General features: G+C 36.8%; 1 protein-coding gene across 1 annotated transcript; it reads right to left on the reverse strand.

Annotated features, from left to right (window-relative positions):
* Nucleotides 1-1,338: 1,338 nt before the first annotated feature.
* Nucleotides 1,339-26,621, reverse strand: Pi15 (peptidase inhibitor 15). Its single transcript, XM_052717991.1, has 5 exons — nt 26,177-26,621; nt 11,953-12,071; nt 11,263-11,395; nt 11,034-11,149; nt 1,339-7,434 (listed from the first exon to the last, which is right to left on the reverse strand). The coding sequence occupies exons 1-5, from the start codon at nt 26,441-26,443 to the stop codon at nt 7,299-7,301; spliced, it is 771 nt and encodes a 256-aa protein (XP_052573951.1). The 5' UTR covers nt 26,444-26,621; the 3' UTR covers nt 1,339-7,298.
* Between the last annotated feature and the right edge of the window lie 594 nt (nt 26,622-27,215).

Below are 27,215 nucleotides of genomic sequence, written 5' to 3' on the forward strand. Positions count from 1 at the left end.
GAAACCTCAAAACTTACCCTCAATGACAGACAAAGCTATCCAACCTCCAACAAAACGACACCTCCTAATCTTTCCCACACAGTTCTTCACTATGGGGACCAAGCATTTCAATATATGAGTGTATGGGGGCCATTCTCACTCTGACCACCATGTTCCCTCAAATGAATAGACTGCCCAGGAAAAAACACTCCAGACATCACCTTTTCGGTGGGGAGAAAATGGAATCAAGGAGATTGAAGTCAGATGCCTGTCACCTATTGAGTTTGCTAAGGCTGAAGCAGGCAGCCTTGCTTTGTTTAACCACACTCAGGATGGAATTGCTATTCCCTGGAAGCACCATGCCATGGCCACTGTCACAAAAGGCACTAGGTTAGAATGAGGTGGCAGCAGAAAGAGACTATATTTGAAGGGGCCATTTTCTGCTGTATCCAGTAATGCTGATTTGTGCCTTGTGGAGGTATGTTTATTTTTCATGAGGGCATGTGCCAAAGTTCTCAATGCATAGAGTCAACCAAAAGTAATCATCACCCTACCACCATCCAATGCCTTCATCTTCAGAAACTTTTCCCTTCTACAAAACTAGAAGCAACAACTTCTATTGATATTGGTCAGCTTAGTCTGTGGGGATTGAATTTGCAAACACACACACCCATCAATCAATTATTAACAGATCAATTAACATACCCCTGTAACCATTGCTGGTAGAGAGAACTTCCCAGAGGTATGGATTGGAGACTGGAGGATTGAAATAAGAGGCAGAAATGAGACAAAGGATGCCTAGCAAGAGAAAGGGAGTTAAGAAGGAGCTTTGGGCTGTGTGGGAGACCCTGTCTGAAATGACTTAAATTAGTGAGTCTTTTTCATAGAGTAAAACACCAACAATCAATTTAACTAACTTCTGGATTGTTAGTTAGTTCAATGGACTTTGCCTATGAGAGCCACCAACTCCTCAGAGGGGTGACACCCTGGGAATCACAAGCCAAAGACCACCTAGAAGGTTTCTGTCCCCAGGATAGTCTGTAGAATGCTTTGAAACTTTTGTAAGGGTAGATAACAAGATATGATGTTATGTCATCTACTATAATTTTCCACACACAGAAAATCTTGATACATTGTTCTACAAAAGTTTTCCCTATGTATGTTTCATTTTTAGAGCTTTTTTAGGGAAAAAAGGAGGAAATTTGAGTGGGGAGAAAAAATAAAAGAAGAAAACCAGCGATGTGTTAATGTTACATTCATTTTTGCTCTAGAAAAGAGGGTAATTTCTTCTCAAAATTATTTCATCTGGCTCTAACACTACTGGAACAAAAATCAATCAGACAGATTTCAAAATCAAAATATTGAATAATAATATTTTATTGGAAAAAATAATACAGTATGGCTAAAAAAAGCTACATTTGCTATGTTTCTTAGGGACAGAGGTTAAATACATATCCATTCATAACAATATTTCACAACATAAAGGGTCACCTTTCTACCAACACAGCACTACAAAATGAATTATAACCATCCAAATTAATGCTTAAAATTTCTGAAATGATACATTGAATTTTAGGATTATATAAATACTTGAAAGATTAACATATTTTTTAAAAAACACACTCTTCATATATGTATGCACCATCTTTATTTAATTCATATTATGTTACCAAAATCCACCGTAAACATTAACAAACCACAAATGCTGTAATAATTAGCCAGGAACAAAATGAGCCCAGTGTTTGGTTCCCTTCAGAACTAATAGGTTGCCAGAACATTCAGAGAGAAAGTGGTTATCTAAAAGAACTCCAGAAACACTTTAGGCTTTCAAATTTTGCGCTTTCATTTGCTGATTGTTTTAGAGTGAATTAGTTGACTGACTTAGCTGAGTATTATTATTTTGTTTAATGGAATCCTAGGGCAGGAAAGAAAGTTTCTGGGCACTAGATCTGGAGAGAGTGTGTCCATGTTAGGTTTCTTGTATTTTTGAGCTTTGTGTATGATTTAGATCATTGAAGAGGTCTCCGTGCTTTAACAAATTTGAAAATAACCTCAGGAGAATTTATTTGACACTTTAAGATAACTTATGAAATCTACCAAAACACTAGCATCTTAATTTTCACCTTTAGAATGATAATAAAATGTTATTACTTCAATAGTATAAAAGCATAACACATCAAGTCATAGATCAGAATGGAAGTGGACCACTCTGTTATATATGTAACTAGTGACTATTTTAAATGTTATCCTTTTATGTTGTACCCTAAGCTAAATAAAACAACCACTCCTTAAAATAAGACACAATAATAAATTGTTTTCTAAAAACAAACAAATCCAAAATTTAAGCACCTTATAGTAGACAATCATGTAATAAAAAGAAGTAAATGAATGAAGGATGCATTGGCTTCTCCACCTCTTAGGAAGGTGTCCATAGAGTCCAGCTTGCTGTATTGTGGTTTTAATGCTGGAATATTTAGGGAGAAAAACTCCAGGACAGTGCAAGGCAAATTTTCACTATGCACAAAGGGCTTTTACCAAAGGTTTATGAGTCACTAAAAATTTGTATTTAGAAACACCAGAGGGCGCCAGGGCCTGCAGCATGGTTAACACAGGGGTATTCTTAACTTTCAGCTCTCTCTCTCTCTCTCTCTCTCTCTCTCTCTCTCTCTCTCTCTCTCTCTCTCTCTCTCTCTCTCTCTCTCCTCTCTCTCTCTCTCTCTCTCTCTCTCTCTCTCTCTCTCTCTCTCTCTCTCTCTCTCTCTCTCTCTCTCTCTCACACACACACACACACACACACACACACAAAGGAAAGAATACCCAGTTGAAGAAGCCAATCACTTCTAAAGAAAATATATTTGAAATATATTTACGTGTAATAACATTGTATTGTTAAACAAAGAAAACAGATTCAACGGTCATACATTGGTGAAGATAAGATAGAATTTTTGCTATTACTTCTGAATCAAGAATTTAGTGGATAAAAGGAGTAGTTTTAAAACTGTTGACACTAACAATTCATTTAGCACCATGTATTTAGCACCAGAATAAATATTGGTAGTTCACACTTAATAATAGCAACTGTAGTTTCAAAGAAACCTCAAAATTGTAACCATATGGTGATTGTATTTTTTCAGCACCTTTAACCAGTGAATTGTTAAATTTTCTCAATTTTAATCAACATTTTACATTTAGAAGTTGAGCCATGACACAACTTAAAAAAGGCATTTTCATTTAAATGTCTTCACCCACAAATATAACAATGTAAAACCTTCATAAAAACAAAGACAATATTAGCAACCATTAGAAATATAACTTTTTCCCCCCTAAATACTTCAGTAGGATAGTCTTCCATCTATGTTAAGATTCGCATCCTATGATACTGTGAAACCTAAGGGGAAAGACAGCCCAGGGGTTCAGCATTGCTTTGCCTGCAGGAAAATATTCAGCTCAGCCATTTATTTTTGCATTATTTATCAAGCAAGGTATAAACTCAAAACACTTAAAATGGTATAAATAGGCACTTGATTTAGTAGTGTAGACTCCATGGGTTTATTTAGTATAAAAGTATGGGAAATATATTGTTTCAATTAAAATATTCAGAATAGGCTTTATTGTCTGGACTTGTCCTCCTTCGTGGTCTGCTCCGTGCTAGGGCTGCATAGAAACTAGAATTCAGTGCTGGTGACAGTGGAGCCAGTCGAAACTTCTACCAAAGCTTTAACGGGCCACAGCCGTGATGATGCCCAAAGCAAAAACAATAGAACGGATAACCTCAGCTCCTATGTTATTAAAGCAAGCTAATCTATCATTACAAGAATGCTAAGACCACACCTACACAGTTCACATACATTCCTAGAAAGTAGTGCATCAATTTTGTAGCAAAATCGTGGATTTCATTTTAGTTGTTTTTCCCATGTGAAAGCAAAAAAAAATATATAGTGTAGCAAAATGTTACTTTACTACTAAAAAAATAAACAGCACTGGGGGACATCAATGCTATCAGTCATATTATTTTTTAATAAATTTTAATAAATTTTTCATTATTTTAATGAAAAATTTCAAACTAAAAACTTTAATGCTGACTATTTAAAGCTGTAAAACAGTTTACAGCCAGGCCTGTCCTGCCTCTGAGAATTACAGTGCAAGCCCATTCACCTAGCACCCCTGTGAAAATGTATGATGCCACATTGATACAAGCAAACTATCATTTGCATTAGCCCAGGGAGGAACATACTTCACATAGTCGTTTTATACACCAACATTAAAAATTACAGACAGAATGGCGCATATACCCGTTGTACTTTCAGCTTAGGTGTGAAGTTATGAAGAAGCTACTGGTTCTGGTTGCAGTTTTCAAAGAGTTGTTTTGTAAGCCTGCCAACCTTAGTTTCAATTTCGTATTTTTGATGGTTTATTTGAGGGTTTTTTACATTCAAACCTTTGTATTTTAGATGATTTAGGGTCTTTAAAAGACTAGAAAAGCAGAATTTGTTTCAACTTTTCAAGCTTAGATTTTTAAATTAATTAATTCTGAAAACTCCACTGAACTAAACATTTATTACACTATAGCCACTGAATAATATACTCTGATAAACAAAATGAATCACATGGAGTTCATGCCAAAGAGAAGTTCTGGCAGTGATTATATTAATATTCATAAATTTCTGTTAATATGGTGAATTAACTAACATTCATGGGTAAGTCTGTGAACTACATATCAAATATCGTTATTATTCCTTCAATCTGAGAAACTCAATTACCCATGCAAGACAGAAAGAAACCTGGAAATGAGAGCTACAAACTTCCGTTTATATAGTTTTTTACTTCAGTAATATTAAGGATGAAAACATTCTTGGATGAGTCAAGCTGGTATCATCAAAATGAAATTCCTTCCAATGGCCAGGTGACACACACTGAAAATCCAGTATTTGAGAGTTAGAGGCAAGAGGATTGGGAGTCAGGTCATTCTTGATGACATAGTGAGTCTAAGGTCAATCTGGGATATGTGAGACGTCCTCAAGGGAAATAAAATTAAAGAAAGAAAAGAAAATTGGATCAACTCTATATTATATAATACTTCTGTTCTCTATTGTATTTCTGAAATACTTATTTAAATAAGGCCCATATATGTTTCCACAAGGCAGGGTCACTTAATAACAAAACATTTTGTTCCAATTGTCAGTGTTTAAAAGTAATTAGACCATTTGTTTGCCAGCAAGTAGGCCCAGGATCCAGATGGTGGCTTCTTCTCCCATTGAATGGATCTAATTAACTATCTGCCATCTTTCAATGCATCCACCTAAGAAACTGCAGCTGTGTATGGAATTTTAAAAAGTAGCTTTCTTCTCTAAATGTTTGCTCTCTAAAATGACCATGTTTACTTGCTCTGTAAGTCTATACTCATGCTCACGTGTGTGCGCACAAACACACACACATTTGAAATATAATTTGCTCTATGTCTTGGCCCAGATATTGTATTGTCCTCGCTGAAAATGATTTTGTAAATTAAGACATGTATTTCCTAATCTCATGAGAGAAGTTTTTGTAATGATTTACTTGATTTTCATAAACAAAGTTAATGAGGAACTGAAAATTACTCTTCTATAAAAATAAAGTTTCATAATTTGTTCTTTGAAAAACATCCATCGAGGGAGGACTATATTAAGAAAATTGACTACATGTGGTATTGATGGAGGATCTTGACAATGATATTCAAAAGCTCAATATAATAGGTAGATTGACCTCCAATTAATAGCAGAGAAAACAATGAGATGAATGTGCCCTCATCCTACACATTTCTTTATAATACTTCAACTTTTGTTAATGGGTCCCAAGATGTGTTAAACTCTTCTGTAGCCTTCTGCCTGGTCTTTTTGTATCAACATGCTAATTCTGTGATTATTCATACCTCTTACTTCTCTTGGACCTTGTCAGTATTCTGAGGATCTTGTTTTCAGCCTAGCCTATTCTTCTTCAGAAATCTCTGAGAAGTTGTTGATTCTTACATGGTTTGGTGATTTGAATGATAATGGCTCCCATAGATTCATATATTTGAGTACAGGGTTTTGCTTGGTGGACTGTTTGGGAAGGATTAGGAGGTGTGGCCATGTTGGAGAGGGTGTTACCTTATTGGAGGAAGTGTGTCACTGTGGGTTGACTTTGATGTTTCAAAAACCCAGGTCTGGCCCAGTCTCATTCTCCCTGCCTCCTGCCAGCAGATCAGGGTATAAACTCTCTGCTCCTGCTCCAGTGCCATGCCTCCTGCCTGCCTGCCTCCATCTCCCCACCATGATGATCATGGACTAACCCCCTGAAACTGTAAGCAAGACCCCAATTAAATGCTATCTTTTTGTAAGCTTCCTTGGCCGTGGTGTCTATTCACAGCACTATAACTATGAGACCTTCCATATCTCATTTAAATATTGGAGTTTCCTGGGAAACAGATACTTTACATGTGAGACAGAAGCAGTTACTGTCCACTCCACCTGTAAGTGGTTACTATGTCTGTTCCTCAAGATTTATGAAAAATGATTAGCTACAAATAATTTATAACCCAATTACTAGGCTCTGCTGTTTTGTGGACCTCTCTGACAACTTCTCAAAGGCAGGAATCATATGTGATCATCTTTGCATTATCAGAACATAACCAGCAAAGTGAATTAGTCAAAGTAACTACTCAACAGATTGACATATTCAAAAAAAATGAAACTAAGCAAAAGGTGTGTTATGGAAACTTCCATAAATTCAGAATATATTTTGTAGACCCAAATAAAATAAAGTATCTCCAGAACAAATTCTACTCTTGCTTAATTAAATTATTTCCAAATATTACTGAGTTGCAAATTATCCTTTCTTGGGTAGAAATGATCCTGAAAGAGTCCCATAAACCCAAATATATTTTTCATTTTCCTTATTAACTATCACATAGTATTGTCTGTGTGTCACATCACACATCATATGTGTGTGCATACATATATATATGTATACATATGAATACACACATATTACAGCTTGAACATACATTTCATTCCTTAGGGACATAATAACGTAATTTCCCTGGAATGCAGGTTTCGGAATTGGATGAAACAACTATGTCATCGCTACATATACAATATTTTAACTTAAATTTAAGGTCAGAAAAGTAGAATTGATGTTTTGCTTGTATCTAAGACTTAGCACCCTAGACAAAGACCAGACAACTGACCATTAAAATGAGAACAGGATTATAATAAAATATGTATAATATGTTCAAACTTCAATATATATATATGCTTATGAGTCCAAAAACCGATGTATCTCCCAGAGGAAAAAGGATAAGCTTATTTAAACCAGTACAGGTAGTTTGACGTCACTCCTGGAAAGCACAGATTGTCAGTACAGGCTCCCCCATAGCTCGGAGGACACGATGAGCACGGCACTCCTACTTTGTATGGTGCTTCTCCAATCCAGTTACCCCTTGGAGGAAAAAGGAAAAGGTGACATTAGTGATGCTCACTCAACCCGAAACCAGATTACTTTTACGTACGTCCTCACACGCTCTTGACACATGATGGTTGTTTTGAAGAGTATACTTTATAAGGCCCTGAAAGTTACATTCCCATATTTCTTGCTTTTAAAATGCTTTCTCTCTGAGTAAACGAACAGAATCTTAACTGACAGGTAAGTAATAAAGTCCTATTTACAATTTCTGGTGATATTATAAATCATGGACCCCAGGCTCAATTCATCTAGCACATTTGTCTTCTGCTCCAGCAGTACTGTAGGGCACAAGGTCAGGTCACAGTTCTGCAGACATAATGCTCCTCAACTTGTGCTGCCTCCCTCTTAGCGCTGTCTAAACGCACCTAGGATTTTAACTAGCAGTAGGCGTGATTACTTGCACAAGATTTGCACAAGACAGGGTCCACTAACATTCTGTCATAGCTGGGGGAGTTGCTCCTAAGATTCCATGATCCTGTAAGTAACACTAATTGAGCTCATTAGGTCTTCATCAACAGAAAAGATGTGGAAGTAGAAAGCAGAAGGTTTGGAAAAAGAAGGGGAGTCATCAAAATAGGGGGAGATACAAGAGAGGGCACTGGAAGTGATATGATCAAAATACATTACATACATGTATAAAATGTTGCACTGGAACAAATTACATATGATAATGTAAAGTAATCACAAAATAGCAAGTAGTTCATTGGAGTGTCTGAAATGAATAATAAATTTCTATACACAAACTATTTGGTTATGAGAACACAGCCCACAGAATCAACTGACCAGGACTTATGGGAGTTTGCAGAGATCAGAGAGCCTGTAGGGGTCTGACCTAGGTCCTCCGCATATGTTATGGCTGAGCAGCTTGGTGTTCTTGTGGGACTCCTAACGGTGGGAGGAGGGGCCGTCTCTCACTCTTTCACCTGCTTGTGGGACCCTTTTCCTCCTGCTGAGTGGCCTCTCGCAGCCTTGGTATGATGGAATATGCCTGATCTTATTGAAGCATATTATGCTGTGCTTGGCTGATGTTCCTGGGAGGCTTGCTCTCATCAGAGGGGAGAGAGGGAATGGGGAAGGAGGGGAAACTGTGACCAAGATGTAATACATGAGAGAAGAATCAAAACAATATTTGGTTACAAGTACTCGTTTATTTTAATAAAAACTATGAAAAACTTAAGATTATAATCTTCATAAAATAAGGAGCCAACTATTCTCATAGTGAGAGAGTAATGGCTCATAGGTGCAAGTGATTCTCATATCATTTTCCACATAGGAAAATCAAATCAGTTCAGTTTCTAGTCGATGCTCTTTGGTTTTTCATGATGGTGAAAACATACAACTACTTGATTGATCTTTCTTACTGTGATAATATCATGATTACTATAAGTGAAGCAAATTCACTATTAAGAATATCTGAACAAGGCTATGATGGTTCTGGGGTTTTGTTCTTTAAATTACAATAAAGAATGACAATAACTTATTTTCAGTATTAGAATACTAATACAGATAGCAAAATGAAGGAAATTAAATGAAGAAAGAAGTTCGGCTATACAACTCAGGGTTGAGCACAACAGATCCTCGTCTGCATTTAACCTGAATAAGATGCAAAGGTAGCTGTGAAGCACATGTACAGGATATAAAATTAGCAAACTCGTCAGCTAAAATTTAGAATATTTTCAATATATGAAAGTGTACACATTAAAAACTTACCAATTAACTATTCATATCACAAACTGAAATGGAGGTTTAGGACTCCCCACTTACAATTAATGAATTCTACTCTCTGCCTAGAGGACAAGATACATCAAGGGCATCATTCACTTATCAAGAAGCACTCAAAGTCTCTCCTCCTGTCATGTGACTTGTGTGTCCTCATCTGCTCTTGAATCCTACCGCCCTGTAAAAAAAAAATCTTATCTCCCACTATGTATTTATTCTAAGGTATATGAGAACAGTATATGGAATCAGCCTATGTTATATAATTTCATATTTTTCTACTTATTTTTAAAAAATTTAACCTATCAGGCATATATTTTGGGAACAAAAACACAAAACTAAAAGTTTATTATATGGCAATATTGTCGTGTATTACAAACTTTTACAAAAATCATATTTATTATTGAATTGAGGATAATAATATTCAACAGTTAGTCAATTCATGTATCATTTATTCTTTAATTTTTTGTTCAAATCCATTTGTTCACATATTATTTCTTTCTCTCTTCATTTTTTCTTTCTCTCTCCTTTTCCACTGAAAGTATTAGCCTACCGAAAACTTCATACTGAAATTGGAAAAAAATAATATTCACCGCCCAGGCAAGATTTTAAAAACCTTAATCACCTGTGATTTTTATTAAGACTATAATACATTAATGTTTTTATTAAGACTATAATACATTAGATGTATAATACATTAATGTTTTTATTAAAACTATCATACATTAATGTTAATGCAATGCCTCATATTTGGAGTCTATAAATCAATTAACATTATTAGGAAATTCTATTATTTGGTGGAAACAGAAGAGCTGAATGAATTTTTAAAATCTGTCTTTGGTCATTTCATTACAACTTGGTCAATTTATTACAGAGAAAGGGTAAGTGCTTCATAGGCAGATAAAAGGCATAAAAGTAAAAATATCAGAAAAATGCAGGCTTAAATATATTTTGAGAAATAGTTTTTCAAACTCTTCATTACAATAATTCTGAAGGAAAATCACAAATATTCTAACTTTTTAGGATTGGCCCAGGACTTGCACCATATAAATGAGTCACGTGGTTACTTATGACACATTGTCGCCCTCCCTCTGTGTGCTGGAAAAGCTGGAGAAAATCTTCGTTTGAGACTCACTTTAGAAGACACCATGAGTATCATAAATCCCTTGCATACTTGGTACTTATTCCAAATGGGAAGAGAACTCTGTGTAAATATTGGAACACTTTATCATCCTCAGAGTTACAGTTATCAAGAAGACATTTTATTAAATGTTAGCAAATGTTTATTGATCCATATGAGAAATATTCAAATATACAACTGGATTTTGTAATCTTCGACAAATTGGTATTATATTTATGTAGGCTATAGAATGCCGATATTATATAAATTTTAATCTAAAAAATGAGATCAGGAAGGAAAGATTCTTTTCCAATATGTTGCTTTCCTAGTGAAATAGGTCAGCCAACATTCTAGTACGGATAATTCAGAATATTGTGCTGATAACATCTCTAGAGGATGCTTTCGGATGCCGTTGATGCAGGTATCAATGGTTATGAAACACAGTGCGTACACTTAGGATGACAGAGCAATGATGGCAAGAAGAACCTAATGAGTTCAGGTGTCTCAATGTATATTCTTTACCATTTTAACCCATAATCCTTGTCCCTGTGAAAAGAAACCTTTCACCCTGTCATTTTTCAGGTCTGTGGGGATGATGATGAGGCTGGGGATGAAGGGCAGGTGAAGATGAAGAAGTACTGCAGAATACTTTTACTTCTATAGCTACAAAGAACGCCCATCTGACTGCTGATCTCCTTCAGTCAAGGATCCAGGAAATGGAACTCAACTTGGCACTTACTTTGGAGCATAGTTGCAGACCAAGTACACTGCACGTCGCCATACAGATCCCCAGACGTTCATGTTTTGGCACGTGTGAATCGCACATCCTATTCGATTAGAAGTGGCCCAAACCATCTGCAGAAATAAATCAATATATTCCAGTGTTGCTTAAAATGTCAACAGTCACCAACATAAGAAAAACATTTTTAAGATGAGAGTCAAGAAGGAAGACAACATCTGAAAATGACCTGTGTGTAATGAGTGCACATGGGACCAAAGCATCGCATAGGGCAGCGAGGGTTGCAATCCTGGGGGTAAGGAAAGGCATAATCTTTCACTTCGTCATACCATGGCTTGACCAGCTGGAGAATAGAGCGATATCTAGATGTCAAGAGAAAGCAAAAAAGAATTCAGTACAACGGGGAGCTATTTAGAGGACTCCTGTTACACCATAAAAGTGTTACAAAATTTTCCATTATAACAAGCTTATTGCCACTCCTGACAATTACAATCGCTGTCTGCTAAAGCTACTGATTTCTCTGGGAAGAGAAAAGCATGATAATGCCCAATGAGCCTTCATTCATCTAAGTACATGCCAGGCTATTCCAAAAACAGAAAAACACAAATTGTTCAGGAATCATCTAAGTCTTATTTAGTTTATGCAGAAAATTTACTCTATTGGAATTTTATAAATAATTTAGATTTATTAGGCAAATGGAAATAGTTAAAATACTTTAACTCTAATGAAAGTGACCATAAGAATGGAGTTATAGAATGTTGGTCATGATATTCTACAGTAGAAGGAAGTATGTTGTTAGTAAGAACTGTGTCATAGTTAACATATACATATATGCCTGTGTGCATGCTTATATAAATGCAGATTTTTCTATCTTGTCAATTTGCCTATTTACTAATTTCATTGTTTATCTGCTTCCTACCTTCCAGTTCGTACAGATAGATTTTGACCCAAAAATCTCAGCAAATAAGAAGGTCCATGATCCCAAATGCAAGTGGCTGCCCATGCCTCAGCAGATTTTGCAAGATTTTCATCCCAGACCTGTGGAAGTTAAATAGTCCTTTAGTTTTGCTGAATCTGTTATGATAAACAAAAAGACAGGAAAGGTACAATGCCCCTGTTTCCAGGAATTCTTTCAATTCAGGGTTGTGTGACTATTGTAACTAAAAAAAAGCAATTTCAGACAAATTCACCTAAAGTTAATGCAATATGGACATCATTTTGGGGGAGGAATTGGTTAAAAGAAAAGTATTACATCTAACGATTACTTGGGGACATTACAAATTGACCCATGAAAATTGAATACACCAAAATCAACTGATTTAACAAAGTCCTTTTCACAGAAACAAAGAGCCATGCCATCCATATATATTCCTAAATAAATAGGACCCAGATTTACTCAAATTTATTTGCCAAAATCAGCAATGTCAAGTACAGTGCAACTTTCAAAGGTCAGATTGTGCTATACAGTAGTCAGTTTCATGAATTCTCACATTTGATAGCCTTAGAATCTATATTATCAATAAACATAATATGAAAATGTACTGTTTTAATTAGTGTGAACTAAACATAACTATAATAAAATAACTTCAAAGTGTTACATAGGGTGCAATACAAATGTATTACATTATGTTTATTAATCAAATTAAGAAAAATTGGTTATTTGAGAAAAAATTTAGTATAGAGTTACTCATATATAGTTAGTTATTGTTAGTTGAAAAGTGTAGAGCAAAGTTTGCATGACTCTCTGATATCATAAACCGCTAACATTAATCACTGTATGGATTGGCGTTCCCATCTCAGTACATGCATAGAGAGGCCAAACAAGCCAGGCATTGTGGACCTATCAGTAATAAATTACCTCTGTAAAGATACTCAACTTTATATTAAAGTAGGAAGACACAAATATAATTTTTGTATACAAAAGACATCTTCAATAAAATTGACACAGAACTTTAAACTAACAAATTTAATGTAAAACTATTTTAACCTAGTACTTAAAATAAACATTTAAAAGATACTTTGTTTGGCTGATAATGGACTTATCAAACATTTGTTCTTACATCAAAAGTTAGTAAAATATGGATTTCTGAAATATTGGCTTCAGCTTATTGAAATGTAAAACTGTACAATTAATTCACAAAAGGATGATATCTTCAACCAGCTGCACCTCTTGAAAGGTTGTTTATCACAGTTTTATGAGAAAAAAATACATGTACACATTATGTATTAACATGTACCGTGTCTTCAGTTTTAAAAATACTTTATTATAATCAACTAAATATGCTAGTGCAGCATGGCACATATAGCACTGATATGAAACACAGTGATCTTGTTTATCCTTAATTATGCTCCTGAGATCATCAATTGACTGGGGCCTGTCATTCACCATCTGTCTGCCAGTTAAGTCATCCATAAAGCTAGAAGACTGGAGGTGATGTCATCTTCAGATTCATAGTCTCATGATTTGGATATACATGAGTAGCCACAGAATCAGTGCCAGAAAGTGCTATATGGTACTGGCCAGTAATTGGCCAGCACTACTGAGAACGTACACTCTACACAAAACAATTCAAAATATTCAAGAAATGTCTTTCCTTCATTGAGTGTGTGTGTGTGTGGTGTGTGTGTGTGTGTGTGTGTGTGTGTGTGTGAGTAGAGTAAGTGCATGTGTGTTGTACATGTATGTTTATGTGTATGTAGGGGTGGGGCATACATATGTGGGGTCAAAGGTTGACATCAGTTGTCGTCCGTAGTCACCTTTCTACCTATTTGTTTGTTTTTGTTTCTTTAGACAAGTCATCTCCCTGAACCCTAGAGCGTGGCTCCATTTGGCAAGAGGGAATGGCTAGCAAGCCCTAGGAATCCTCTTGTCCCGAATTTCAGAGCTTCAAGCATGTGTCAATGCACCTGACAAATTTTTGAGGGATTTGGGGAATTTAACTAAGGTTAGTCTTCATACTTGCATGCCATCAAACCACCCCAGCTTGTTTTCATCCTCTTCATGTGAGAGAGGGGAGAGAGACATACATAGGGTTGATTTTAGATGCTCTAAATTAGCTTTGAATTAAAATATTTAACATGGGTTATTCTGTTTATTAATAAGTTAAGACACATAGCTTGGGCTAAGCAGAGTATCTTGACTGTAAATCCCATGAAACTGGAAACATTTAGCCTAAGACAAGAAAACAAACTTAGAATTCAAACTGATGTCATCTGACTATCTGGCAGAGTTGTGACCCTGAGAGATAAGAGGAAAATTAAAAGAATGCAGGATCCTCATCAAGTTGGGTGATCTTTTGAGCTTGACCCCCAGAGATACAAAATTGAGACAAGGCATGCTGCTTCATGGGAGAGAGTTGGGAGAAATTTCCTGTCTTATATAAGTCGGCAGAAGAATCAGATAATATTAATGTAACACAACTAAAGAGTGTCCTACCACATGTCCTGTCCTGTTTGGAGATCTTCAGTAAACTAATAAAGATCTTCAGTGTACTCATGGGACACAATGGCACCTGTGACGTGTACTTGTGTCCCAGCCAGTACTTCTGGCCACTAAGAAACAATGACCATTGGAATGTAACTCTAAACTTTACTTGAGATTGTAACTGTAGACTTGTTTAAAAATATTTTTTAATTACAAAGTATAAAGTATGGAAGTGTGCAAAGGGACAAAACTGAAAGTTAAAAAGGATGAAAAATTTCAGGTAATGAGTCTGTGCTTACAGCCTTTTGCTAATGTTTGTAGTAATTAGGAGACCACAGCTTCTCACAGTAGCATATAGTCTTCTATTTTCAATATAATATGTAGATAAGCCATTACTGTCAGATGTGATTTTAAGTTGAAAATGATAAAAATCTGATAAATTCTTAAACCAGTACTGTGAAGTTTGGTTTTGTTTCTCTAACATTTTGTTTCTCTTACTTTCCAGTAAAATGTAAGAGGGTATTAAGTCTGTATTTCATGACTTGTATGAGTTTCTTAAATGTATGGAAAGGGTAATTATTCAAATCAAGTAAAATACTAAAACAAAAAATAAATGTATTAAATTTAGAAATAGAGTTTAACCATTTAATTTTCATGAGGTAGACATTAAATAAAATTCTTTTTCAAAATATTCTACATTCATGAAAAGAGAACCCTTCCTAAAAAAGGAAATTGAAGATAAATTAAGGAAGAAGTAAGAACAATAATTTAGAACACTAGAGTCAACCGTAGAAAAGCTATTGTGCACAGCACAATTGTGTACAAAAACAACATGCTAGAAATAAAAATATCACATTGAAATTTTAGAGATAGAATTATGAATTGGATATGAACATGGACAATAGCATAAAAACAACATGGGCGATAAACATGGAATGTTCGAAGACATTTGTTTTCTTGGATATTTATGTGGGCATGTCTTACATATTTGGACTGTTTTTGACATTTTACACAGAACATGTTTTCTTTTCTTTTTAAAAACTTGGGTGATTTGATCCTTTGTGTTAGATTGGGAGGAAGGTGCTGACTTGCAGAAGCCATAGACAAATTAAGTGATGACAAAATTATTCCTCTGGAGGGCAGCCAAAAACATCAACACGGTTCATGGGCTGTTTTAAAATTGGTGGACTTACTCTTATTAGAAAGGAATGTTTGTGAAATGCCATTGAAGGAAACTGAGATGAACATATAAGAACCATTGTTAAACTATCCAGGAGGCAGCAATGAGCCTTGGTTAGGCTGGGGCAGAACCAGGTGGGAACAGAGGGAAGGATAGGCCCTTAAAGGGGGCATTCAGATTATTTGCTAGATCAATTAAATGATATTCAAAAGATGATACCTACAAGAGCAGAAGGAGGCAGGTAAAAGAAGTGGATTGGGACAGCATGTAGCCTCCCATAGCCTCAAAAACAGCAATACCATACATTGCATGAAGAACTATACAGGGAGAGAAGACTGTAAGGATGGATTACATGAAGATGATAGGAAATAGTGGGCACTGTCTTGTGGGGATTACTTTATTTCTTGAGCAGGGTCTCATTATGTAGTTCAGGACTTTTCTGTCAACATCTCCAGTGAGCTGGAACTACAGGTGTGCACCACCACAAGGAGATTCACAGAGATGCCTTTATCTACAGAAAGATGTACTTATTTAAGGGCTGGGTGCTTGGATATTGTCAGCATTTATGATCTGCAAAGTGTAATATTATTATTTGTATTATGTTAATATGGATGTATTTCTTTTTCTCCTCATGTCCATGGGTGGTAGCAAAGAAAGAATGATTCTCAACAATCTTTAACTCAAAGCTCAAACAAGAAAATTTTCAAATTATACCATCTCATATAAAGAAGCCCTATCCCTCAAAAACATGAATCTTAAAAAGTTTGCTTCTTTTAGTCAGGGAAACACATTTCCAAGTAAAGATCATTCTGTGTTATAGACATTTCCTGTAAGGATCTTCTGTGTTATAGACATTTCCTGGTGATAGTGCCCATGTATTTTCTCAATCAGGAATCAAATGAGCATTGGAATGAATTGTCTGTTAATACTGAAATTATCCCTGGAATAACTCTTTGTTTTAATCTATTAATCCCTTCATAGTTCCTTGACAAAGGTGTGGATATTTGACCCACATACCATAACCTCAACTGGGTCTCAAGTCATGAACTAGGAGCTTTTATTGTTCTGAAAACACCTTTTAGAGTGTTCGCCATAGTAATACTTCCAGAATATTCCTGGGATCTTTAAGAAGGCATATATGGCCCTACTGGACCTACTGAGTCAAATTCCTGGACTAGAGACCTTGGATATTCATACATGCTGTGCCAATGATGGATGGTTTTATTAACCAAGACTGTGTGATGTGACATGTCAGAGAAATACCTTTCCAAAATCTCAAAATCCTAAGGATAAGAAATTAAAAATCGTGGCAGTACCTTTCCATCAAGCCTGATTTTAAAACAGATATTTGATCTTCATTTAACTCAGGATATGAAAATGTGAATCAGCAGAATGTGTCTATGAAATCTGTCAATCGTCCTAAGGATAATGGGCAATAATATGTGACCTTTATTCTATGAAATCTGTCAATCATCCTAAGGATAATGGGCAATAATATGTGACCTTTATTCTTTATTGTTCAGGCCTGCTCATTGGCAAGCATCTCACTTACAGTAGAACACACCCTTGTTGGAACCTCATCTAAAGGAGGACAAGCAGGAAGTGCCATTGTTTGCTCCAAGCTACACAGCTTCCACTTTTCAAGAAGACTAATGACACCATTCTTGTGGACACTTGTGCCTTGGCAAGGAAGGGACCTTGAGTTTGAATTTCCTGAATTACATATTTGTTAGTTTTCCAGGATTTTTCAGAAACCAAATATCTTTGTGGAACCTTCTCTCAGAGTCTGTGTTGGCAACAGTGGAATGGGGGAGCAGATTTATGTACCCATGCATCATTTAAAGGGCTCATGGTTAAGAAAACTTGATGACTGGGAGGCCAGGGTCAATGTCGTGGTTACTTATTCTCTCTTAGCAGATATCCAAAGATGATTAGCAGTATCATAAAGCAGTTTACCTATATTATTTTCCAAGCATAGAGAGTACAAGAATAATTTTATTTCATGTTTAAAACTATTTCTTATACTCGCTGATATTCTCAGGTGAAGTGCATGTAGGGAAACTTGCTGTCCAATGAGCCTAAGAACAGGAGAGATGAGTAGACAAGAAGAAGCATGTACTATGTCACACTACACAGTACTGCAGTGTGCTGTAGTACGCTGCTGTCTGAAGCATGCTTGCTCTCTGATAGAGCATTTTGATCAACTTGTTAAAGACAGAGAATTTATCCTCTCCAAGCTTTGAGTTTCCATCTCTAAATGAAGAAATCTGTCCTCATCTCTCAAGACTGGGATGATAATAAGCTTGATACAGAGACTGAAGAATATTTATCAGAGCTCTAAGAGGGCTAGAGTTCACTAAATAACACCTGTTACTATTGTTGGGGATTTTTAAAATGATAGTAAGTTTGGGGGATTGGGGAGACATCTGAAATAAGAATTAGTTTGATATAGTAAGTTTGGGGGATTGGGGAGACATCTGAAATAAGAATTCTTTTCATCAAATTATCAACCATTAATCTCTACTAACCAGGAAGTCTGAGAAAAAGAAGACAGATAAAGCCTGAAGCCACTGAAAAATTAGCAGTAGAATTGTGTAGAAACAAGGCATTTGCTCATAGGGACAATAACATTGGGCAGAAGGAGAGATAACATCAGAGAATATTTTGGAAGTTGTAAGAGAATTTTCCATCCTTCAAGCATTGTTTAACATCTGCATTTTATTGTAAAGTTTGAAAGTAATTATTGATCATCTAGCAATGATCCTACTCTTCAGGAGGTGAGGGGGTGGAACGTTATATATACACCAGTTGTCATCCGACAGTGAAGTTCAGGCTCTCAAGGCATTTTCATGAATGGCCAATTTCATTCACCGATTCAGTGTCACAACACATTAAAAATGGATTTCTTGATTGTGAAGCTATACCAAGGCAGACATGCAAATCCCAGATCTTACACTGTCCACTCCTCAGAGTAAGCTGTCTGGATATGTACTGTCCACTGAAAAATGATTTCCAAAGAATGTCAAGAGACAGATTTGGTAGAATGCTCATGCTTAACCAAATTATGCAATATGAAATATTAGCAGAAAAATATTGTGTCCTTAAATAACATCTTTGTTTGCATTAATTGATGTGGAATTTAAAAGATTTCATGAAAAGTTAATTATAAAGTCAACATGTTAGGCATCCTACCTATTTGTGTCAAAATGTTTTTCATCTGATTTGAAATGCTGTGGATAACATAGCATGGGAGAACTCACATCCCATCTCCCAAATCTCAGTTTAGGAAGCATTTGTGCCAAATTTTTTCTTAACTGGTGTAAGACATTAGTTTTTAATCTTCCTTGCTTCTCCTACAATGCCATCCTTCAAAATTCTCAGAGATAATCAAATACCTCAAGTTTATAACCACCTAATGCCCATGGGCTCTTTGTGATACAGTTTTTAGATATATTAAATTCAAGATACCAGATAGTCAGACTAGAAGATGTCTATATTTTTAGAAGCCCTTTGATTATTTTCCAAAATATGTCTTGTCCCAAGTGAGCTGAAGTAACTTGGCACCAAGTAGGTCCTTAAAATAGATTTGGATTAGGATGGCATTTTATTGCAAACATTCTTAAGTAGATTTCTATAGACAAAATCTTTGATCCAGTTTTCATGATACTTCCCTACCCACCTTACAAAGAATGATATGTCTGTCAAAGTGTATTCCTATCCCAAATTTTCTCAGTGGAAGAATGCACCTATGCACCTTTTCACATTTTATCTGCTTTTCAACCTCCATAGACATGTGGCCCAGACAATAATCCCCTACCACTCCTTGGCTTCCTAAAATTTGCTGTACTTTGTGTTCTCTGACTCAGAGTAATCCAGTTGTCCCCCCTGAAGACAGAGACAGGGTCCTGACTTCTCCATCCTATAAAACCTTCTCTGCAACTTCATATGAGTCATGCTTCGTGGCCTGATTTCCAAAATATTTCACAGCCCCAGCTTACTCTGTTGCCTCAAATGTACTTCAGGTTTCAATTATCTCTCACCCAGACTATGATGACGGCTTCTGACTGAGCAGCCTGTCTCCACTACTGCCTCTTTCCACTCCTTCCTCACCCCATGGCCAGAATGACCTTTCTAAAATTCAAATACAATTATGTAATTTCCCAGCTAAACCCTTTAATATTTCCCTTGGTCTTACAACAAAGTCCAGTCAAGTTGTTTAGTGTCCCCCAACTTCCACCTTGTAAAACTCAATTCTTTTAAACATTAAATCTAAGTCATACAGCTTCTATGTCTTCATTATGCCACCCCATATCTTCTAGAACCCTTATATACTGACTACACAGTCACCCTCTCCTTATCTCTCTTCTGTATAACATATTCTAGTCTAATATCTAGCAACATTACTTTTAGAAGCCTGCAATACTCTGCTGCTTCAGTCCATGCATGGTCTCCTTTTGTACTCTTAGACTAGTCAGTAGTTCCTCTGCTTTGGCACGTAGCACACTGCACTGTCCACTTCCTTGATATACATACTACTTTCTGTCTCTGTTCCTCATTCCTCTCCACTCCAGGAAAGTGGCAGGAAAATGCATAAAGTGGAAAGAGAGACTGAGTATTAAAAGTCTTGCCTACAACCTCATCATAGTCACATACTCTAACCAGAAAAGCCACTTGTTTTTAACTGTTAATTGTGGGACAAGATGCGACTCTAGGTTCTATAAAAGCTCTCAGCAGAAACACACAAAATTATTTTTTGCTGCCAAGTTTGGGGCCAAATATCATTTGCCACTAAGATTGCAGTACTGGATGCTAAGAATCATAGCCACCCACGAGGTAGACCATATGTTACTCACAGGTACTCTTTCTGCTTCCCAATGATATGGTTCAGAATCATGTAACTTCAATATTTGTAACATGTACACTTTTTTTTACAATCTCCAATGAGAAAATGCTCTTGTCTTCAGATGTGGAAAAGAGAAACAAAAGGACACAAACTTCAAGGTAGGATGACCTTCTTTGGTGTAATCTGCACCAGAGTCTATCTGGGAAGAAAGCACCTACAAAACTTGCCTGGTCTCCCCAAGAAGCCAAGACACCCAAGTGCCTATCCAGGAGAGCAGGAATGTGCTGGCAGCTGCCTTCCTGTCGGTCAGTGTGCTCAGCCCATGACTTCCTGGCAGTGATTCTCACAGGCCTTCTAGAAGCCATAAAAGCTCTCATTGAAGAGAGTTAGATTAGACACAGCAAATTTCATGTATTCCCAATAAAATCAATAGAGTTATCCTTCCCAAATAAGAAGAAATGTGCTGTCTGGCACATAGCACTGCTTCATTAACAAAAAAAAAGGGCAAGGATAGATACATAACTTTATTTGAGATTTTTATTGAGGCTAGTCTAAAACTCACTGTATAGCCCAACTTAGCCTTGAACTCAGCAATTTTCCTACTTCAGACCTGACACCATAATGCTTAGTCAACTATAAAATAAAGGAAAAAATAGTGGTTTAAATTATGCACATTTTCTTCCATATAAAGCCCAGATAAATTAAATTAGCATTTTCGTTATTCCCAAGTCACAAACTAGCATTCTAGGCCAACAATGTGTTGGCCTTTACTGAGGCTGGATTAATTGCCACATTCATTCACTGAATCATGCTGTTACTTTATTACCTACTACTATTTGGTAATAGATATGTTTCCCTTTTCCAGAAGAACACAAGATACCTTTTATGTTTATCTCAGCAACTCAGATTTGTAGGCACCAAACAGTGTAATATGTCATCTGATGACAAAAGCGATTTGAGTTTCCTGAGATTTCATTATTATCTTCTTTTCCAGCCCGTGTCCAGCATTGCCAGCATGTTGTCCTCAACCTGCCTTTTTGTGAAGATTCCTACCATGTGTGCTGCAATTCAGTTATTTCCTTCTCCTCCTCACTCTGTACACAGGAACTTCTAGTGTTCCTTACTCTTACCTAAAAATCAGGTACTGCTCCTCAGCAGTCACCACCTCATAAGTCTGCTCAAGCCGTCTGTCTAGGATTCCCTTCTGCCCTTGATCTCAAATGTCATGCTCTTCTTCATTTCTCTTGTATCAGGCATGTTCTACACCTCCTGGGAATCCTGTGCTCATGGTTGGGTCACCCATTGCTTTCCTTTTCAATCACAGCCACCACACCTCTTCGAGAATATCAGTGCCCCATGATCCTCTTCCACAGATTTCTTCATCATTTTCCAGCTGGAGATTATCAGCTCCATCCCCACTTCTTTCACATGGTTTGTCTGTTTCATGTTTATTACATCAGCAGGGCATTATACTGAATTATATGCTTGGTGGTTTTACCCCCTATTTGTTTTGTTTTTACTGCACTGTTAAAAAGACAAAGATTCCTATCTTTGGATTCCTTCCTCTCATGGAGAGGTTTCAGTTGTTTTTCAAATTAATTTACTCAATTGCTCTGAATCAGAACATCCTACAAACTGAACTCTGTATGAGTTTTGCAAATTCATTCTTTGGGGGATAATTTTTATTCTAAGAAACTAATGTGGTTTGTGGTTTAGAGTCATAGTTTAAGCTGCCCTTATGAAGAATGAAAAGCAGCTGGTGTCCAAAGCATCCTGGAAATTAGTCAAGAAGCTAATTGAAGAATGGGAGCCAAGAGTGCAAAGGTTTCCCTTGCACATTTTAGGTTCTATCTGTACTGTTGCTTGTGTAAAAACTCTGTTTCAGAAACCTAAGTATTGCACACAATGTGTGTTTTATTAAAGTCACAGGTACTATATAAAAATGGAACATAACCATTTTGTGAATGTAAATCTTGGTGATCAAATTTCTTTTGTTTCATTTAACTGTACATGATCTAAGATAACTACTTAAGGAATTTAATTTTAAGAGGTTCTAAAGAATTCATAAAATATTTGTTTTATTTCAAGTGTGTGTGATGAAATATTGCGGTGGAAAATGCTAAAAGTATTTATAATGGTATCAAAACTGGTGCTGTTTATAAACATATAACAATTGGGTTTTTTGTCTAAATGCAATAAATAATGGGTGCTCGCTATTTGTACACAAAGGCTTTTAAAAATCAATAGAGAGACTAAAGTGAATAATTATTAACTTAGCACCCTATAGCCCTAAAATTAGAAAGTTAGCAATAAGTGAACAGATGACTATTTGTCAAGTTTGGTTGTGATGAGGACAGTACTATAGACATGGATGGCACAGAAGGCATGGCAGGTTAAAGAAAAGATAAGGTGCCCACTGCTGTGGGCATAAAAATGTCCTTCAAGGAACTGCTATTCTCATGCAAAAATCTTAAATAGGATACATGAATTAGTCAAGCAGGAGACCTTGGGAGGAGAGAAACTGAATGAAAGGCTCAGAGCACTGGAGGAGAATAAAGGAACTGCAAGGCAGTCTAGGGAAACTAGAGAAAGCACTGAGCCTAAGCCCACTTTCTGTGAAGCTTTCCAGAGCAGCAACACACACTGGAGAGGATAATTGAGCATGCAGCTGGTGACTCAGAGAGCAAGTATTTGTGAAGTAGTGCAATAAACATGCCATGCGTTTCTGAGGTGTATGGTACAGGTTAGGAACTGATCTAGCTTTCCAGCTGATGCCAATTCAAATCAGTGTTGAGTCAGTTAAAGTAAAGGTAACAGAGTCCCACTGAGATCCATATTTTCACTTAGCTTAATAGTTGAGTCACTCAGAATAATTGCACTAACCTTCATGCTACCTATTAATACATGCCTGCCATTGAACTTCACTGCATGGGACCCAGTTGAAGCATGTCTATTGATGGAGTGAACCATAGAATCATGAAAGTGAGGCTATTTCTAAACCTGTCCTTTTTCTCTGCCTCTGGCCCTTTGTCCTGCTCTTTCCTCTGTGACTTCCCTCATCTGTAAACAGGAATTCTCTTCTACCTGTCCCCAGGTCGCACTCTCCAACAACCCCAGTGCATGCCTAATCCTAGACACAAGCTTTATCTTCATGACCTCATTACTTTCTGGCCTGCTCTAGTTGATTCAGTTATCTGGTTTGTTGTTTTATTACCACCCAGAAACCAAGGACGTTTGATGCTTTTGTTCAAGAATGTATGTTGGGGCTTAGACAAGTGCCAGCCTACAGTCGATGCTAAGTAAACAGTGAAAATGCAGACTTCAAAACACAGATTTCCAAATTGTCCCTGTTTTGTTTTATAGAGCACAGTGTTTGGGCTACGGTTTTTCATCGCATTCATTGAACTAAGGGAGATCTGTGAATATAGACTATAATAATTAGCCCTGTGCTGGGTTATTGCAAAATAAATCAGATGTAGGGATTCTGATACCTGAGAAGAAACAATGAGAGAAGGATAAACAAGAAAAGAATAATTTATGATCTCTTCTGCAATTTTTATGGAGGTGATCAACATATCCTGATATTCTCGGAGATACCCTTCAGTGGACAAGTGCTGTATCTCACAAATGAAGAGACCCATCCCCACCACAATGTCAGTCTGGACAATATCACTCTTTGGCCACACCATCTTGGTTTAGTCATTAACATCTCTGGGTCTAAGTGATTTCATTTGGAAAATTGTGATCACAATCTCAACTTCAGATAGCAAATGTGGGCTATCAAATGAGGTCATCTGTGGAAACAATTAGCATGGACTCTGGCACATAGAAGCAATTAAATAAATGCATATGAAGTGATTTAATCCTTGATAAGGGGAGATCTAATGAGAAAAAATTTTTTTCTACTGATTTCTACTGTGTTGTAACCATTTATGCCTCTGTGCCTGTTGACCTCTTTGCCCTCAATGTTATTAGCATAGTGACTTGCATTATTTCATTATTTATTGATTGCTTATTGTGTGCACTGTTATTCCCATTATAAGAATGGGACAGCAAAGTAGGTCTTAGAGCCATTGAGTAACATGTGAGGTCATAGTGAATAGCACAGTCATGATCTGAACCAAGAGGAGCTTGCTCCCATACCTGGCTCAGTGGTCTTGGTCATCATTTGAGTTTTTGTATCAATGTGATCATAGCCAGAATGCACTCCCTGATCTTATAGTCTAGGTATTGTACCTTTCTGAGCTCTCACAGAACTCAATGTTTACTTCTTTCACAATCTATAGTAGCTTTGGAAACATATTTGCTCCTTTATGTATAACTGCAACCCTTCTTCATGTGGGGGAAGGTTTCTGTTTTTAGAACTTGAATAACTTCTTACTGGGTCCCCTTTCACAGAAAGTTCAAAGAAAGTCATAAAGCTAAAGTTTAATGAACAGCTATGTATCTGTGAGTTCTGGACTTATTTCTCTGCCCCTCAACTCATGTATTTCTTACAACAACCCCTGGTGGCAAATGCTAACTTTATCCTTATCTTAGAGAAGATGAGAGTGGAGGACCCTAAATAAAGAGCGCATGCCACTTAAAAGGACAGGACTAGAATTGGAGCACACTTAAACTCCCACATCCACAGTCTTAATCATGACATGATAATACCCAGGACTGATTATGTCTTTTGTTAATTTAATAAATCCTAGTAAAGGGCATTTTAAGATCTAAATTGGACTACTTTCATTAACTATGATTCCCTTAGATTAATTTGGTATGTCTATGTTTCTTATGACATTGACACAGGCGCAAAAAACCTATTTAGAGAAAGTAGATGGTTCAAGAAGCTGATAACTATTGGTGGTCTTCATTGCATTAAACAGATGGTTCAAGAAGCTGATAACTATTGGTGGTCTTCATTGCATTAAACAGACTCTACATTGTCGCTTGTAAAGTGCAGAACTTTAAATCATAACTTTGCATGACTTCAAAACCAAAAATAAAGCTCAGCCAGACTCATTCCTTTTAATACCAACTTAATATTTTTGCTCTCTAAAGTGAAATGATTTAAACATAGTCTATTTTTAAGAGCGAGCAAAGAATGTGTTCATGGCAACTTGGAACCGTGTGCAAGTGCACTGGCTTCACCCTTATCTGAACGACTAAGTCTTAAATCACAAGGAAGAAAGAAAAGAGCCAGCGTGTTCTCTTAGAATACAAATAAAGTAGTGTGGGTGAGAACTTTGTCCAAGAAATGGGAGAGACACCTAGCCAGGAATAAATCATGCACATGAAATCTTTAATTTCAAGAAATATTCTCAAGAAATGTTTTAACTGATAAATATGACTTTTAAATTCAGAAGGCACAAAAAAAAAAATTCCTCGTGAATTCTGCTTGGAAAGATGACTTTCCAAATGTGGGCAGTCAGCATACCCCATTTGTTTTCTCCTTATAGAAAATGTGGCTCATTGGAATTATGGAACTCACAGAAGTAAAGTCTATGTAGATCCCCTCCCCTGTCTCTCTCATATACATCAATTCATGAAAGAACACAATTTAACATTATAAAATGCATTAAAACCTTTCGCAAGTTCAAGTATGTACCCTGTATCCCCTGGCATATGGGCACTGCGGTCCATTTATATCCCACTACCACGCAATTAAAGCTTTCTCACTCAGAATTCAAGGAAGAAAGAATTCCTCTTACCATGTATTCCATGTTTGCTGCTGGTGGGAACACTTTGCCCCGAACTTGATTATGGTAATCAAGAATGGCGATCATGTCATTCTGCGAAATGTAGCGCTTCCGCCTGGCTTTAGGGATCTCCGCAGACTGTAGTGGTGCGCGGAGGGCTGCTTCAGTATCAGTGAAATTATTGGTTGGCGGAGATGAGTCAGTGGAATTGAGTAAGACGACGACGGTACTTGCTTCACAGAAAAGGGACAAAAGGATCGCCAGGCTGACTGCTGTCATTTTGAGGGGTGGAAAAAAGTCCACCGGGTTTGCTTTGCTTTAAAGTAAAAAAGTGTAGAGTTAGGATCTTTACAAAAATGAGCAAGCAAGAAAAAATAGGGGGGGAGAGGGACAGAGAGACAGAGAAAGACGGAGGCAGAGACAGAGACACAGAGGGAGAGAGAGGGAGAGAGAGAGAGAGAGAGAGAGAGAGAGAGAGAGAGAGAGAGAGAGAGAGAGAGAGAGAAAGCCGTATTTTATTGATTTACAACATCATCACTTGGGAGCACAGCTGGGGTTGACATTCTCCCAAAATTTAAACAAATGTTGACTGGAAGGGAACCTACTGTAGTTTCTACTCATTTTGTTGTGCTATGAATCAAACCCCCTAAGAGGAACTTTCTAGAGCTAGAGAAAAAAAAATGAACCACGTGACCATTCATCCTAAAATGAATGGAAGCCCTTTGCCCCTTTTTCCCAAACGCCTGAACTGCAAGCTATATTACTGCATGCCTGTTTCCAGTCAGGAATCTTTAGCAATGCAAGCTGACCTTGAGACAGACAAGGAGAAATACAGGTAGCCACAGAAAATGTTCTGATAATATGTCCCAGACATTCTGTACCCTGAGTGACAGAACATAGAAAGTCGTCCTAAAAAAAAAAAATCTATGAGCTGCTTTAAGATAGAGCATGCAACAGAATCTGGTTGTGCCAAATAGCTTACCTCTGCACAATGCCAAAATGAATACACTGTTCTTCCAACAATGTAAGTTTCTTTGTTAAGCTGTAGCAT

This window comes from Peromyscus californicus, unplaced genomic scaffold (assembly GCF_007827085.1).
Source record: "Peromyscus californicus insignis strain IS unplaced genomic scaffold, ASM782708v3 Scaffold_5__1_contigs__length_169319896, whole genome shotgun sequence".
Lineage (NCBI taxonomy): Eukaryota > Metazoa > Chordata > Mammalia > Rodentia > Cricetidae > Peromyscus > Peromyscus californicus.